Source organism: Rhagoletis zephyria, unplaced genomic scaffold (assembly GCF_001687245.7).
Source record: "Rhagoletis zephyria isolate East Lansing unplaced genomic scaffold, Rhagoletis_zephyria_1.1 Rzeph_scaffold_12330, whole genome shotgun sequence".
NCBI lineage: Eukaryota > Metazoa > Arthropoda > Insecta > Diptera > Tephritidae > Rhagoletis > Rhagoletis zephyria.
Window position 1 is genome coordinate 3,706 of NW_016169404.1, and position 13,791 is coordinate 17,496.

General features: G+C 33.9%; 1 protein-coding gene across 2 annotated transcripts; it reads right to left on the bottom strand.

The window, feature by feature from the left end:
* Window positions 1-2,519: 2,519 nt before the first annotated feature.
* LOC108377573 (uncharacterized) lies at window positions 2,520-11,569 on the bottom strand. Of its 2 annotated transcripts, XR_001849336.1 has the most exons (11): window positions 11,458-11,569; window positions 11,144-11,303; window positions 10,971-11,059; window positions 8,802-9,233; window positions 8,631-8,732; window positions 8,002-8,105; window positions 7,817-7,934; window positions 7,597-7,753; window positions 6,072-6,219; window positions 2,782-2,967; window positions 2,520-2,667 (listed from the first exon to the last, which is right to left on the bottom strand). XR_001849336.1 is itself a non-coding variant. In XM_017633846.1 (10 exons), the coding sequence occupies exons 1-9, from the start codon at window positions 11,495-11,497 to the stop codon at window positions 6,105-6,107; spliced, it is 1,317 nt and encodes a 438-aa protein (XP_017489335.1). In that variant the 5' UTR covers window positions 11,498-11,552; the 3' UTR covers window positions 5,169-5,197; window positions 6,072-6,104. The 2 variants fall into 2 exon arrangements, 1 of the variants encoding a protein (XP_017489335.1); XM_017633846.1 differs by lacking the exons at window positions 2,520-2,667; window positions 2,782-2,967 and adding an exon at window positions 5,169-5,197 and having other exon boundaries at window positions 11,458-11,552.
* Between the last annotated feature and the right edge of the window lie 2,222 nt (window positions 11,570-13,791).

Consider the following 13,791-nt stretch of genomic DNA (forward strand, 5'->3'; position numbering starts at 1 on the left):
TAATTTATTTCATTATTTTGCCAAATCATGGTTGCATATTTTAATCCAGACAATAAGCTTTGTACGTGCCAAATTTCATGGAATTCGGACCAGAAATACGATTCTTTCGAACCTCTTCAAAATTATTTAGCAAATTAAGCTCTCTTAAACCTTAATTCGTTTGAGAAATGTACTGCAATTTTTAATCGACCTTATTACTTATTGTAACTTTTTAGCTGATGACATCTGTTTTAAAAAATTTGCCCATTTTCCAATCCTTCTATCTGCGTGTAGAATTTTATACAAATCCGTTCACAAAGTTCAAACTCACAAAAAAAAAAATTCGAAACTATGGGCCAAATATAGTAAAACTGCGTTATTAGGTTTTCTCTCTGACGTCAGAATTTTTGAAAAAGGACTTTGCAGTTTAAAATTAATCATAATTCCAAAACTAATTTAAAAAAAATCAATGCAATATAAATAGAAGAACAATATGAGTACTAAACGAAAGGAAAATTCTGTTCACAAGAACGAAAAGATACCTAGTGAAAATGCCTAGTAAAGTTGGAAGGACGAGGATTTGGTCGAGTGTATGTTAGTCCTAAACATATAGTTTTTGCAAAAGTAAGTATTGCAAAATTTCAAAGATATTCAAGGATTACATTTTCAAACCGTACTCGTCCTTATGCACCAAAAGATTGAATCCGCTTTAATTCTACAGTGTTTTCTTATTATTTTTCTATATTGCAATGAATTTTTTAAATAGCAATAAGGTAATAAAATTTTTGTAAAAGAGTTAACTTCTTTTGCATTTTTATAATACATGCATAGAATACAATATTACCTCACAAAATGGCTCAAGATTGAACTACTTCAGAATTTGCTTCAAAACCGCCATATCTCAACAGATAGATAATATACTTACATATTGAAAATGCTTTGAGATAGAGCACTTTTGAAACAGTTACTGAAATAGGGCGTTATTCAACCGAATTCTGAAGGACTCTTTTCAAAATCGAAAATTATACTCATGCTCATACATACATATGTATGTATACTCGTAGTTGCGTATGTAACGTATACGCCCCGTAGCACCAAACGCGGTCATCTCGCACGCCTTAACCTAAAAGCCATATTATTTAAAAGCGATTAAATATTGGCGTCTAAGATTTTTACACACTATTTCTTCTACACATTTGTATAAATTACTTTCTTCATGTATATAACAACTTTATAATGAATTTCGAGTATGCCAATAAAAAGGAGAAATGGAATTATAGTTTCTCAAACTATAGTCATCTTTAACTCAATGTATGTTTTTTTTTCATTAACATTTTTATAATGGGAGCAGAAGTGGCCTAACCCACAATTTTTTTTTTTCTTGTAAAGGTCGATTATTACTACTTTAATGATACGTTATGTACCTCTGAAACTTAAAATTAAAGAATAAGCGACTTTGATTTTAAAATTTAAACCGTTATAATGACTTGAAATCGCTACTGTGTGTAGGTACATATATGTATATATATATCGTTATAAATTTTTTTCCCATGCAAACAACAAATATGTATAAGATTTTAGTTTCTTCCTGATCCTCCTTTTGATCTTCCGATCTTTTGCTATCAAAGTGAAAGATCGAATTCGGATTTCGTGCGTGTTGGCCATTGCATTAGCCCACAGCTCGTTGGTGCTTAGCCAGACGAAGTCCTTGGTACTATGTTAGGTCATCAGCGTTCATCTGCAACAATCTAAATATACGCTGTTCACTGGGTGATGAGCTTATTACTGGACGGAAAGGAACGCTAAATAAGATTGAAGCTTCAAGCTGAAAGTGGGGTTTAAAATTTTTAATGAGCGGGTTAAAAAAAAAGTCAAATTCCGCGACAATGGCTGTGTGCAGAAATGCATCAAGCCAAAGCATCAGTCTCTCTTACATATTTCTTAACTATAATTTATGGAAAGGCCTCATTTGCGCAACTAGGTTCCAATTCGGCATTTAACCGTGGTGGCGCATATTGGCCATTTCCGCCAATTATAGTTTAGAAATAGAAGAGAATTCAGCTTTGGCTTTATGTACATAAATATTTCTGAATTACTTTAAATTTAACGAATTTTCCTAAAAGGAGAAAGCCTCTGCTGATTCATTTCCTACAGTTGTTGTGTTGCATTGCCGACAGAGTGGCACAAAAAAGTATAATTTAGTTTAGCTTTGTTGCTAAATATATTTGCAAGTTTTTTCTGAAATAATTTTTGTGTATAACCACACTTACATATTTATGTGTTCTGGAAGATTTTTTTCAAATTTATTTAAGAGCGCTATAAGCGTAAATAACAATAGATATACATACACATATTTTCGAAATCCTACATACATACTTATTTATATTTACAATAAATAACTGAGCAAGGTCAATAGAACTCCATTTTTTGCGTTAAATGTAGATGCCTACTAATAATTTTGGATCAAGTCATTTATTTCATTTTAATATTAATTCGGCCATAATCACGATTTAATGATTTCCATAATCGTTCGCTTCAGCAGCATTCAATTCTTCGTAAAGTTCATTTGATTGATGATGATTTCCAAATCGGTTGTTGTTGGCATTGTTGTTTGTTGGAGTCAATGCTTGTACGCCGGCACGAATTTGCAGGGGATTGCGGAGTATATGCTGCAGCTGCATAAGACACCTAAGCAGCAAAAGAAGAACAGAACAGAAATGGGTTGTCATATGTATGTACATGAAAATCTCGATGTAATTTAATTCTCAAAAAAAAGAAAAGGAAAACAAAAAACACACACACCTTTCCAGCCTGCGATCACCGTCTTGTTGAACACCGAGCATTTCGGAAATATCGACACCACTGTGTGTGCTGAGTGCCCGCTTGCCATTGGTCCAACCGTGGGAGTATTGAAATGTTTGACCAAATGAAGTTGCCACGAAGCAAAGAACAACCAATGAAAGGAATAATTTGAGCATCGTGTTTATGCTGCAAGCAATATATCAATATATAGTTACATACGTACATAAATACAATAACTTAAAAGCATTTGTGTATGCAGACTGCTAAAAAAAAATTTTATTAGTTATAATTCCAAATTATGCACCAGGAACACCTAAATTGATACCTCGTCTCTGCAACTGCGACAAAAATCGTTGGTGGGGTATCCTAACGCTCTTCCGCGTTCTCACTAATGTGAGAGAGGAACGGTACAGCCGTGTGAGAGCTTTAGGTCGCCTTAAATCAATCTTTGGTCAAATTTTCTTGGTTGTATGGCAGGTGGTTGCCACAGCCCGCCTGGTATTTACCTTTTGTATAAGTTCAGCCTTTAATCTGTGTTTGGCGGAGGTTAGAAGTATGCCCGCATTCTGAGCTGAATTGACTTCAGTTATTTCCGTTCTCTCCTTGCCAGCTCGTTGGCTAGATAGTTGCCAAGATTGTCCCTGTATCCAGGGATCCACACAACAGTCAAGGAGCATTTTCAGGTTCCTGCATTCTATGGTTTGGTGTTTTGAAAGCACCGGTTCCTTCGAATACGGTTTCAAGGAGAACCGGTAGTTTGGGCTGGTTCCGGTTCTCAAGAAAGTAGTAACGGAAATGGGCCCCATCCAAATAGGTTTACAAAACATTTCTCAAAAGTAGCAGATGCACGTACATACGAAATAGAAATGTTTCTTTCTTTCTTCTGACACACAGATAGAATCATCTGACAAAACGCAAGCCGTTCTTACGAAATAAAAATTATTTTAATAGTTCACACTTCCCCTTCTTAATCAGTAAATAATTAGCTACCTAACCGTTTTCTATTATTATCATAAAATTTTCCATATACTAGAAAAAATTTAATTTGCTAGAAAAAATTTAAAATAAATGACTTGGAGCCGTTTTTTCATTCGATATAGGTTTATTTATCTCCTTCATAATTGCAGTAGAGGTTAATGATTTAGTAGCTACAAAAGTACCCGATATCTTCTAAAAGAATCGATACCGAAGTACTTTACTCGATATCTTCCCCATATCTATTTTTAATAAGTCAAAGTGTATACCGCGCCATCTATGTGTTAAGTACGCATTGTTTGACTGGTACATGTTTTTTGCTATGTATTCGGTATCAACCACAGTGGCGCTCAAACTACGAAAGTGAATTTTTAGTTTAATGGCTATAAAACTGTTATCAATTTTTAATTTGGTCTCGATACCAGTGGGATTGAAAAATCACAACAAAAAAAAACACGTTAAAGTTTCTTCATTACGAATTTAATAATGCAGACTTTTCCNTGGTACATGTTTTTTGCTATGTATTCGGTATCAACCACAGTGGCGCTCAAACTACGAAAGTGAATTTTTAGTTTAATGGCTATAAAACTGTTATCAATTTTTAATTTGATCTCGATGCCAGTGGGATTGAAAAGTCACAACAAAAAAAAAACACGTTAAAGTTTCTTCATTACGAATTTAATAATGCAGACTTTTCAAATTCAGTCTTGCACTTCAATATTGAATATTTAAATATGCATTCATAAGTGGTTTATCTAAAACAGCGATGGGCAGAGAGAACTTTTACTCCACATGCCCCTACATAAAATGTGTAGAAAGCTTAAAAAGAGCTTTGCCTGCGAGCAAGACGGTGCCCATCACCGATCTAAAACAACACGATTAAACTTGCACTGAAGAAGTAACATATCCCGGAAAGAAACACTGTTTTACATTCTACTTTAGATATATAATACATAGATTTGTACATATCTTCTTACTTTGATTTTAATTCCTCGGCTTTTTTTTTATCAAAATTTCGTACTCAACTCGACGAATGCACTGATTGAACTGTGACCTTTGTGAATGGAAATCCGCTTTTTATACCCAGCGGTGGGCTATCTGCTGCCAGCATTAAAAATGGTGATATGGCCTGTAGTCCCAAACTGAAACACTTTCACACATGCCCATATGGAAAATAATCTTTTTTTGCTTAACCAAGAAGAACAGTGATTATTTAGCCAACTATTGTTTCAGAAGAAAGTTACCCCAAACGTAGCTTTTAAATGGGAGGTACGAAAGAACATCCCACAAGCGCACACACACATACATACTTACATACACATTTGCAAAGAAGCAAATTGCATAGGTGGTTTATGGGCGAGTGAGTGAATTGAATGAATTTGTTGATTAAAATTACCACTTACGGATGTTTAGCATGATGAGCAACAAGTGTTAAAGGATGCTGCAGGTCATTGTGAAGGAGTTAAGCCGTTAATACATGCAAAAAAAAAATCGTGAAATGTGCATACATATGTACATTAGAGTGGTCCAATTATTGTATGGGGGGGAAAAATGTCATCCTAGAAAACGGGGCAACCCCTCAGTTTTTTTTTTCCTTTTGATATTTGTAATTTCTATACCAACTTTCAATTTTCTACCGTAACCAATACAGGGTGCTCAATGACCTTGAAATGCGCTTCCGGATCGCTTTGTAACTGTCAAAAATATTGGTGATTTTTATAAAAAGCTACTGCTGCCATGACAACTGAAGCTTGTGATTTCTTTTAGATATGTAATTTAAATTTGAAATGTTCTTAGGTCACTTAGCCAATTGTTTGATTAATATGGCTGTGTTTCTTTATACATTCCGGATAATCCCATTTCGCAGCCGGAATAAACAGAATGGGTTTGAAATATACGTTAACATATCATCAGGAATGTTCTAAAGAATAAATAAACAAAAAAGTTTATTCCACACGTTCAGAATGAATAAAGAAATTTAGCCTATGTGTACACAATACTTCTAGAGTAAAATATGAGCATCCTCTAAAATTATACTTAGAAACGTAAAGTTTGGTGTCAGCACCTTTTTCGGCAAGAGGAAAAATTTCGGAAGGTGCCCCAAGCCCTATCTAGGAAACATATTTTTTGGACCACTCTAATGTACATACATACATATTGTATGTGTTTTTGTATTTAGCTGCGTGGAATTCTTCGCATAAAATGCTAAAACTTAAAAGGAACAAGGAAAGGATGTAGTGAAGTTGAGACAAGGAGTGAAATAAAAATAAAGCAAAGAATTTAACAAAAAAGAAAAAAAAAACTTATTTACTTACCTAACCCTTGCTCAGTAATGTTGCTTATTTCGATTATAGACTAGTTATTTCAAAATCGGGGTTGTCGTGGGCAGCATTCCCATTCGTAACTTCTGGAGGTGTCTGCTTTTTCTCATTTTTATTCCGGCGCAAAATTATGTAGCAAAGCCTGAAATACAACCATTTATACATATGTAAATGTCAGATTTTTTGAGTACATTTGAAGTTAAAAAAAAATTATTAGAAAACTCCTTAAAGTCATTCTATTCTTTTTTCGAAATTATTTGTTTACAGATTTTTAAAAAAATGTGCCTTTTTAAAAAAGTTCTTTGCACTAATTTGTGATCGCCCTTACGTTTTCAAAGAAGCAGCGCGAAGATGAAAGCAAAATGGCGTAACTATAGGATGTTCTTCGTTTTGACATCTGAAGTACCAAAAAGCAATAACAAAATACACGGGGTTTTTTACTTATATATGCTTGCTTTCACCTTATATGAGCACCTTGATTGGAAATACATACTGTATTGGATCTACACTTAACCTCCCATCAAATGCCAATAAGAAAGCAATCAATTGAATTAACACGACGTACACAGTGGGAAAAATCATTTTAATTTAAAAAAAGCTGCAGTCTTCAAATCTCAGCCGATTTCGATTAAAATGCTCGTTATTAATTTTACTTCCAAGACGTAGTGGGCCTTTTTTGAATAGTAAAAAAACAAAACTTATAAAATTAAACCAGGTTAAAGGCTCTAGCTCCACTGGTCACTAATAGAGTGTAGGCGGCTTGACACTTCGGTCTGGTGTCATCTTGATGGCCCAGTTTGAGCACATCCGCTCCCTACCCTAGCTCTCTAGGAGATTTATCTTTAGAAAAAATGCTGTGAAGAGTAGAGGGCATAATAGACTAGAGCCTTTATTTGGGTTAAATTTGTGTTTTTTTTCGCTACTATGTATTTGAAAGAAAGTCCAGTACCTGTTAAAAGTACAACTAAAAACGAACTTGAAAAAGAACGATAGGCCGTTTTCAACACAATTGGGGGGCAGGCCACAGTGATATCGCAGGAAATTGCGTGCTAGCCAGGAAAGGCATATGTGTAGACTAATTGACTACTCTGGGAGAGATATAGCTCCTATAATTTCACCGAAGGCTGGGCAAAAACCATACGTTGTCCGAGCGTGGAACGTAGGCGTTCAAGGCTTCCAAAAGATTTAACTCTCAATTCTCATGGGTGCATTGACAGGACATTGTCCAATTGGGAGTCATGTTGTGAGACTAATAGGCGGCATACACGGTGCGTCTGACTCGTGAGTCATTTGTGTACCTGTTGAATCGCCTTTCGACTACACACAGTTGAGTCCTTCAGAGTCATGCCAGAGTTATGTTGGTGTATGGTGCCTATTAATAAAACAGTAGAGCCTCTCTTTCGAAGTTGCTTTGAGAACGGTAAGGGTGAAACATCTTAGTATTATCTAAGTATCTAGGCGATCACAAATTAGTCTAAAAACTAAACTATTTGCTAAAAATAAGCATAAATTAACTTACACAAATACCAGCACGTTAGGTATGTAAAATATTTCACCAAATAGGAAAATAGCGCCCGGAAAGCTTTCCACGGTATCCTGGTATATGGCACTAAATATTGGTGGGAATATAAACTGTCCAATTGGCTCACTAATGCCAAATATCGAATACATTTTACCTGCAAAATGAATGGTTAACATAAAAAATATTTCTGTAATTCCCGTTGACAATTGAAGCTTACTTAATTCCTCGCCATCAACAATGCTGGAACCGATTGTTTTAATAGCAATTACGCGTAAACTCACGAACATATCAACAACACCAGCAACATAGAAGGACTTTGTATCCTTGGCGAAAGCCTGAAAAGTTTAATAGAGCGTTTAACATATCTCATACTGTATTTAAATACCAAATAAGTGGACTTACAAATAAAATACGGGATATAACAATGGCCACAGCTGATAAAATGCCAATAGTGGAGTCAGCAAATTTCAATAATTTACTAAGTATAGCGGTGCCGATGAAAGTACCTGGGGAAAAATAAGATATCTTAAATGCATAAGTATTTTACGAATATGTATATTAGGGTAGTGCAAAAATGCATGTGAAAAAGTAAAGTCGGAATTTTTATTTTTAGGAGGTGACCGTGTAGGATTGTTCTATACCGAAAAAATATACCCCAATTTTTTTATTTTGAAATCAAAAATATTTAGTGATTGCTCAGATGTTTTCCATGTATTTATATGGAAAAAACATCTTTTCGTAAAATGGTATAGAATTCTTTAAAAACAATATTTTTCGATCGGAAAACTCCGCTTCTCTGCGGAGATTCCTATAATAATACAATTATTTATTTAACCATTTTTCTGACCTTACTTTTTTTTGGCCACCCTAATTACACTACTCTTGAGAAAAACTCATAATCTTCTTTCTAAAGAAAGCACGAGGAAAAATTTGACGTAGGATGGAATAAAAAAGCCAACTTTAGATATACAATGTACATATAACTTTTAGGACCTCCTTAATTCCATATTCCATATTCATATTCAATTTACCTATTAATGCAGCTGCTGAGGAAAATGTGAAGAAAAAGCTGAAATCATTGCCATTCCAATTCAATTTGATCAGCGTGTAACGATACCAATAATCGTTCTCTCCTGCAATTAGTTAAAACCAAGTTTCATTTAAAAATTTTTTTCCGCTCGAATATCTGACGCCAATCACACCTGATACGGGTCCAAGCGTTAGAAAATAGGCAATGATTAATAAAATCAGCAGCATTCTTCCATGATTGGGGCGTTTTATTAACGGAAATTTTATGCAATCTATCACTAAAGTTGGATCGAAAAATTCACGCAGGAAGGAACGTCGCACTGGCGCTACACTTTCTGAATTTGACAATTGTGCCGACTTATCGGCTGGCTGTAAGCGCGAATTCAATTCAAAGCTGAGGTTTTTCACTCTATCCACTTCATCAGTACCCGTTTGGTCATAAGCCAAATTATCACTGCCGGCGCGAAGTGATGGCGGTCCATGTGCAGGCAATGGCGGCGGAACATCTTCGACTTTAGCTTTAGGTGCAGGTTTGACCTCTTTGATAAAGAAAATGATGTAGAGTATTGCGATTATTTGAAATGAGGCAGCCATTCCAAAGGAAACTGAAAATAAACAAGTACAAGAAGGATAACATAACCTATTGATCAAAACTGAGTGCGTGGGGATTTTTTTTTTTTTAATATTCACAGTATTTTTCTGGTTTGTTAATTTGTTATAAAAATATTGTTCATGCTATATATTTCCAAAACCATATAAATTAATGGGGATATTCTCTAAGTCTTGCAGGGTGTACGCATGGTGCTTAGGGAATACACCTGATGTTTCAAACGCAATACAAAATTTAGAAAAAACAAATTTTCATTGGCAAACAAATATTAAATATTAACGCGATTTCTTAGCTGTTTCAAATATGTACTTAAATTTCATAGGCTATAAAACTGCATTTCCAATTTTCAAAAATTAAGATTGAAAGTTTCGAAATTTTGATGAAAATTTTTTGGATTTTGGATGAAATTTTTTTTAATTTTGTATAAAGTTTTAATCATTGATTTATGTATATGATTTTTGTAAGATCATGAAAACCAATTTTATAAAAACAGCAAAAATTTTGATCTAAAAAATGTTGTGAATATTAAAAAAACAATCGCTCAGTTTTGCGTACATGTAAATTGGGGTGATCTAAAAAAAAAATCGGAAAAATCGACTTTTTAGATTTTTCTCGCTGCCACCCCAAAACTGTAGAATTTTGAAAATAAGGAGACCTGTATTATAAGTTTGTTCCCATAACGGTTGTTTGTAACAGCCTAAAGAAACCGAGATAGACATCGACAAATATGTACATACCTACATATATATCAAAATCCTCAGAATGAATAGAGAAGTCGATGAAGCCATGTCTGTCCGTCTGTCTCTCTATCTATTGGTGTTCACGATAGCGCAAAGAAACATGGAGATATCTCAACCACATTTGGTATAATCATCATCCAAGTTATATAGGTTGGTATTGAAAATGGGAGAAATCGTCGTAGGGTCATCACGCCCACCTTCCATATAACGGCATTTTCGAAAAATGCAAAACTAGAAAGGAAGTATTTATTGGGTACCGATCTTTTTTTTTTTTTTTTTTTTTTAAGTACTGAGTACGAAAACTCACCACAACACTAAGAACTTGCTTACGAACACATAAAATAACAGATTTTTGGAGGGAAATATTTTTATTTAATTTAAAAATATTTGTTTTATCGATTCTATAGCAATTTTAGGGAAAATTGTATTTTCCTCAACTCCAAAAAGCTTCGAAGCACCGGCGGCACGGTTAAATATTAACAAATTTCAAAATATAAAAAAAAAAATATACGGGTCTACTTATTTTTGATATTCTTAAATTTTGGGGAATGGCTGCAAAAAAAAGTTGAACCACCCAAATATACAAAAAACATATGTATGAGCAAATCTTACAAGTGTGGAGGCACAGTTCTCTTAGAAAATGCATTGTCTTCAGTTTTGTATAAAGAAAGATTCCAACGCTAAATTGTAATTAAATTAACATTTTAAAAAGATGCAATAAAAATGTAAAAAGAACCATTCGGCTCGTATTTATATCCGTAGTTGCGTATGTAACGTATACGCCCCGTAGCACCACACGCAGTAAAAGTGGTTAATAGTAGCCCTGAAACATCGTCTGTACATTAGCTTAAATTTTTCTATTCTTTTTTGTTTGTTCTTTTTTCTACCGAGAGAAGAGAGTGCCGCTAAAAAACAACTCCAACTCGTGAGATTTGCTCATGTGTATTTACTGTATGTGTTTGTGTAAATTGTAAAAACAAAATGTCGCTTACAAATATAGCCCAGCTGTTGAAATAGAAAACCACTTATCGGTTGGCCGATGAAAGGTACGGCTGTTACAAACATTGCAAAAATACCAAATCTAAAAAAGAATATAAATTAAGTATTACATCTCTTCATACTTACTTATGTATACAGTGAGTAGAAATGTACAATGACAAATCACCTGAATATACGATCCTCCTCCGGTGTTGCTATCGTTATATAACTATAGACAGCCATCAAACAAAATGTAAGTCCACCGAATAAGGCTGGAACAATCGCCTCACAGTATGCACCGAATTCCATTGGCAGAGAGTCGAAAAAGATCGCCGAAATAAGCAAACCTTTGGAAATAAATACACATGTATGTATGTATGTATTTATGTACATGTGTATGCATTTATATTTCAATTGGCCAGTTGTTGTGAAATAAACACATATTCATACATACATATATACGTATGTACACAATTTGTAGAAAGAATCAAGTAAACTTACATGTAAAGGAGAAAAATTCGCCAACAATGGGCATAATCATACATGGCTTGCGTTTGTTGTAACGATCGGACCAGCCACCAGCAAAAAGGAGAACAATCAATGGAAAGATGGCGGCTAAAAAGAGTTCATATAAATAGTGGGAACTTATATAGTCTTTCTACTAATACTTAAAAAAACTCGTAAAGCAAATGTAGTGAAAAAACACCTAATTCTGAAAATTTCTAAATATTTATGTACGTATATTTCCTAAAAAAAAATAACAAAAGTAAAATACTGATGGCTTTGAACAATTGTATGTGTGTTTTATTTATAGATAGAGCAACCCTTTATTCGTTTACGCTTACTCTATATTCCTGCAACATATTTGAGGTACGTGGAAGTATAGAAATTTTTTTGAATTTGGTTAGGAACCACTGCTCTAGAGCATACGCTCAGCACTTCGCACTTAAGGCAAGCAGGAGCTAATAAGAAAGTAAGTATGTTGGTATGTAGCTATTCTAATTAGTAATTATGATTATTATTATTTTTTTTAATAAAGATATTGATCTGGCAGCAACTGCGAAAAGGAGGGACCTGCCAGAAACAGTTAGAAAATCGCTGCGAGCCTGAAAAGTTTGGTAAGTGTTAGTCCCTGCAGGAAATGTATCTCACTATAAGATAATTAGGAAGAAACTAAAGGTCTTATCTGCTTTCATATAACGAATAACCAAAATTTCTGTAGAAGAAACCCATAACATCTTCGATACAAAAAAAGGGTAATTTTTATCCGCTTGAAACTTGTACTTTACAAAACTACATACTCAAAATCTTCAAAAAAAAAAAGGTCGACATTTTTTTAATAATGCACAAAGTTTGAAATTTGGGTTTGCACGGGTTTTGTTAAAGAATGAGCTATATTTTTATTAAAAAAAATAACTAAAATTGAATAACAAAAAAAGAAATAATATCCTAAGACTTCGCAATATGTGGTGCGACCCTGTATAAATAAATTAATGTTCAGTTTACAACAGCCACACTTACGCTGAAAAGTGAAGTCTATCGAATGCTTTGCCATCACTAACAAATCCAGTTCAATAAGATAATTACTTTATAGTGTATTTAAATCAATAAAAACAGCATGCTATAGTAGTAAATTCCTCTAGTAAATAAGCATCTTCCAACTGAAAACATTCATTCATCGGATTGCTTAGAAACTTACACACACATACAAATATACACATACTCGTACATACATACATACATATGTAGTAATGTTTTTTGAAAGAAAGGTCGATTAAAACAAACGTTGATCAATTTGTTTGTATAATTAAAAAAAAAACAAAAAGAATAAGCAAATAAGCTTTCAGTTGTGAAAAAAAACTTGTTTGATACTCGAAAATTTACTAAACACATAACTACAAGTTACTAAAAGAACCAGTTTTCAACCGTGATTTGAAGATTTCCAATTCTGAAGATGAGTTCGCAAGTATTACATACATACATGCATGAAAAGCGGCAAAAACTACGATTATTATTAGTAGAAAAAAAACTTATGAGCAATTATTGCCTTTATTGGCGATTTAGTAATTGGATTTTTTTTATCAATAGATCAACAATATGCTAGCACGACAACAAATTATTAGATATGGCCATTTATATCTTCGGTATGCTCGAATACCCATGGGCTTCGATAGTTCAAAAGGAAATAATAATGATTTTGTAAGTTAAAAAATTTTGGTATTCACAACGGTGCACAGTGGTCTGAGAGTGGCAGAAAGTCGTAAGTTTCGAAATGTTTCGAAATGTGCAACTAAATGGAGAAGATACTAGGCATGTCGTCTACCAATACGTTTTAGTAATTTTTTCTGCGAAAAATTGCAATAGCAGCATTCAAAGGAATCATATTTTTACGAAAAAATTCTAATGCACATTTTACGGCATTAACAAGGGTAGTTTCTATCTTTAATGCAAAGTAAAATGGTACACAAGGGTTGCTACATAAAAGGCTTGTTCCAGTTGCAATCACAGCCGCAGTGTTGCGCGAATTATTAAAGCATCACGTTCTGTGTGAATTTCTAGCAACGTATTTTCACATATATTTTGGGCTGTTGCAACTGTGTTGCAAATTTTCATCAGTACGACAGTAATGCCGCTTTTACTAATCAATTTCCAATTCAAAAAATGTTGGCAATAAATGAAAACTTCAGGGGTCTTCACATCCNCATATATTTTGGGCTGTTGCAACTGTGTTGCAAATTTTCATCAGTACGACAGTAATGCCGCTTTTACTAATCAATTTCCAATTCAAAAAATGTTGGCAATAAATGAAAACTTCAGGGGTCTTCACATCCATTT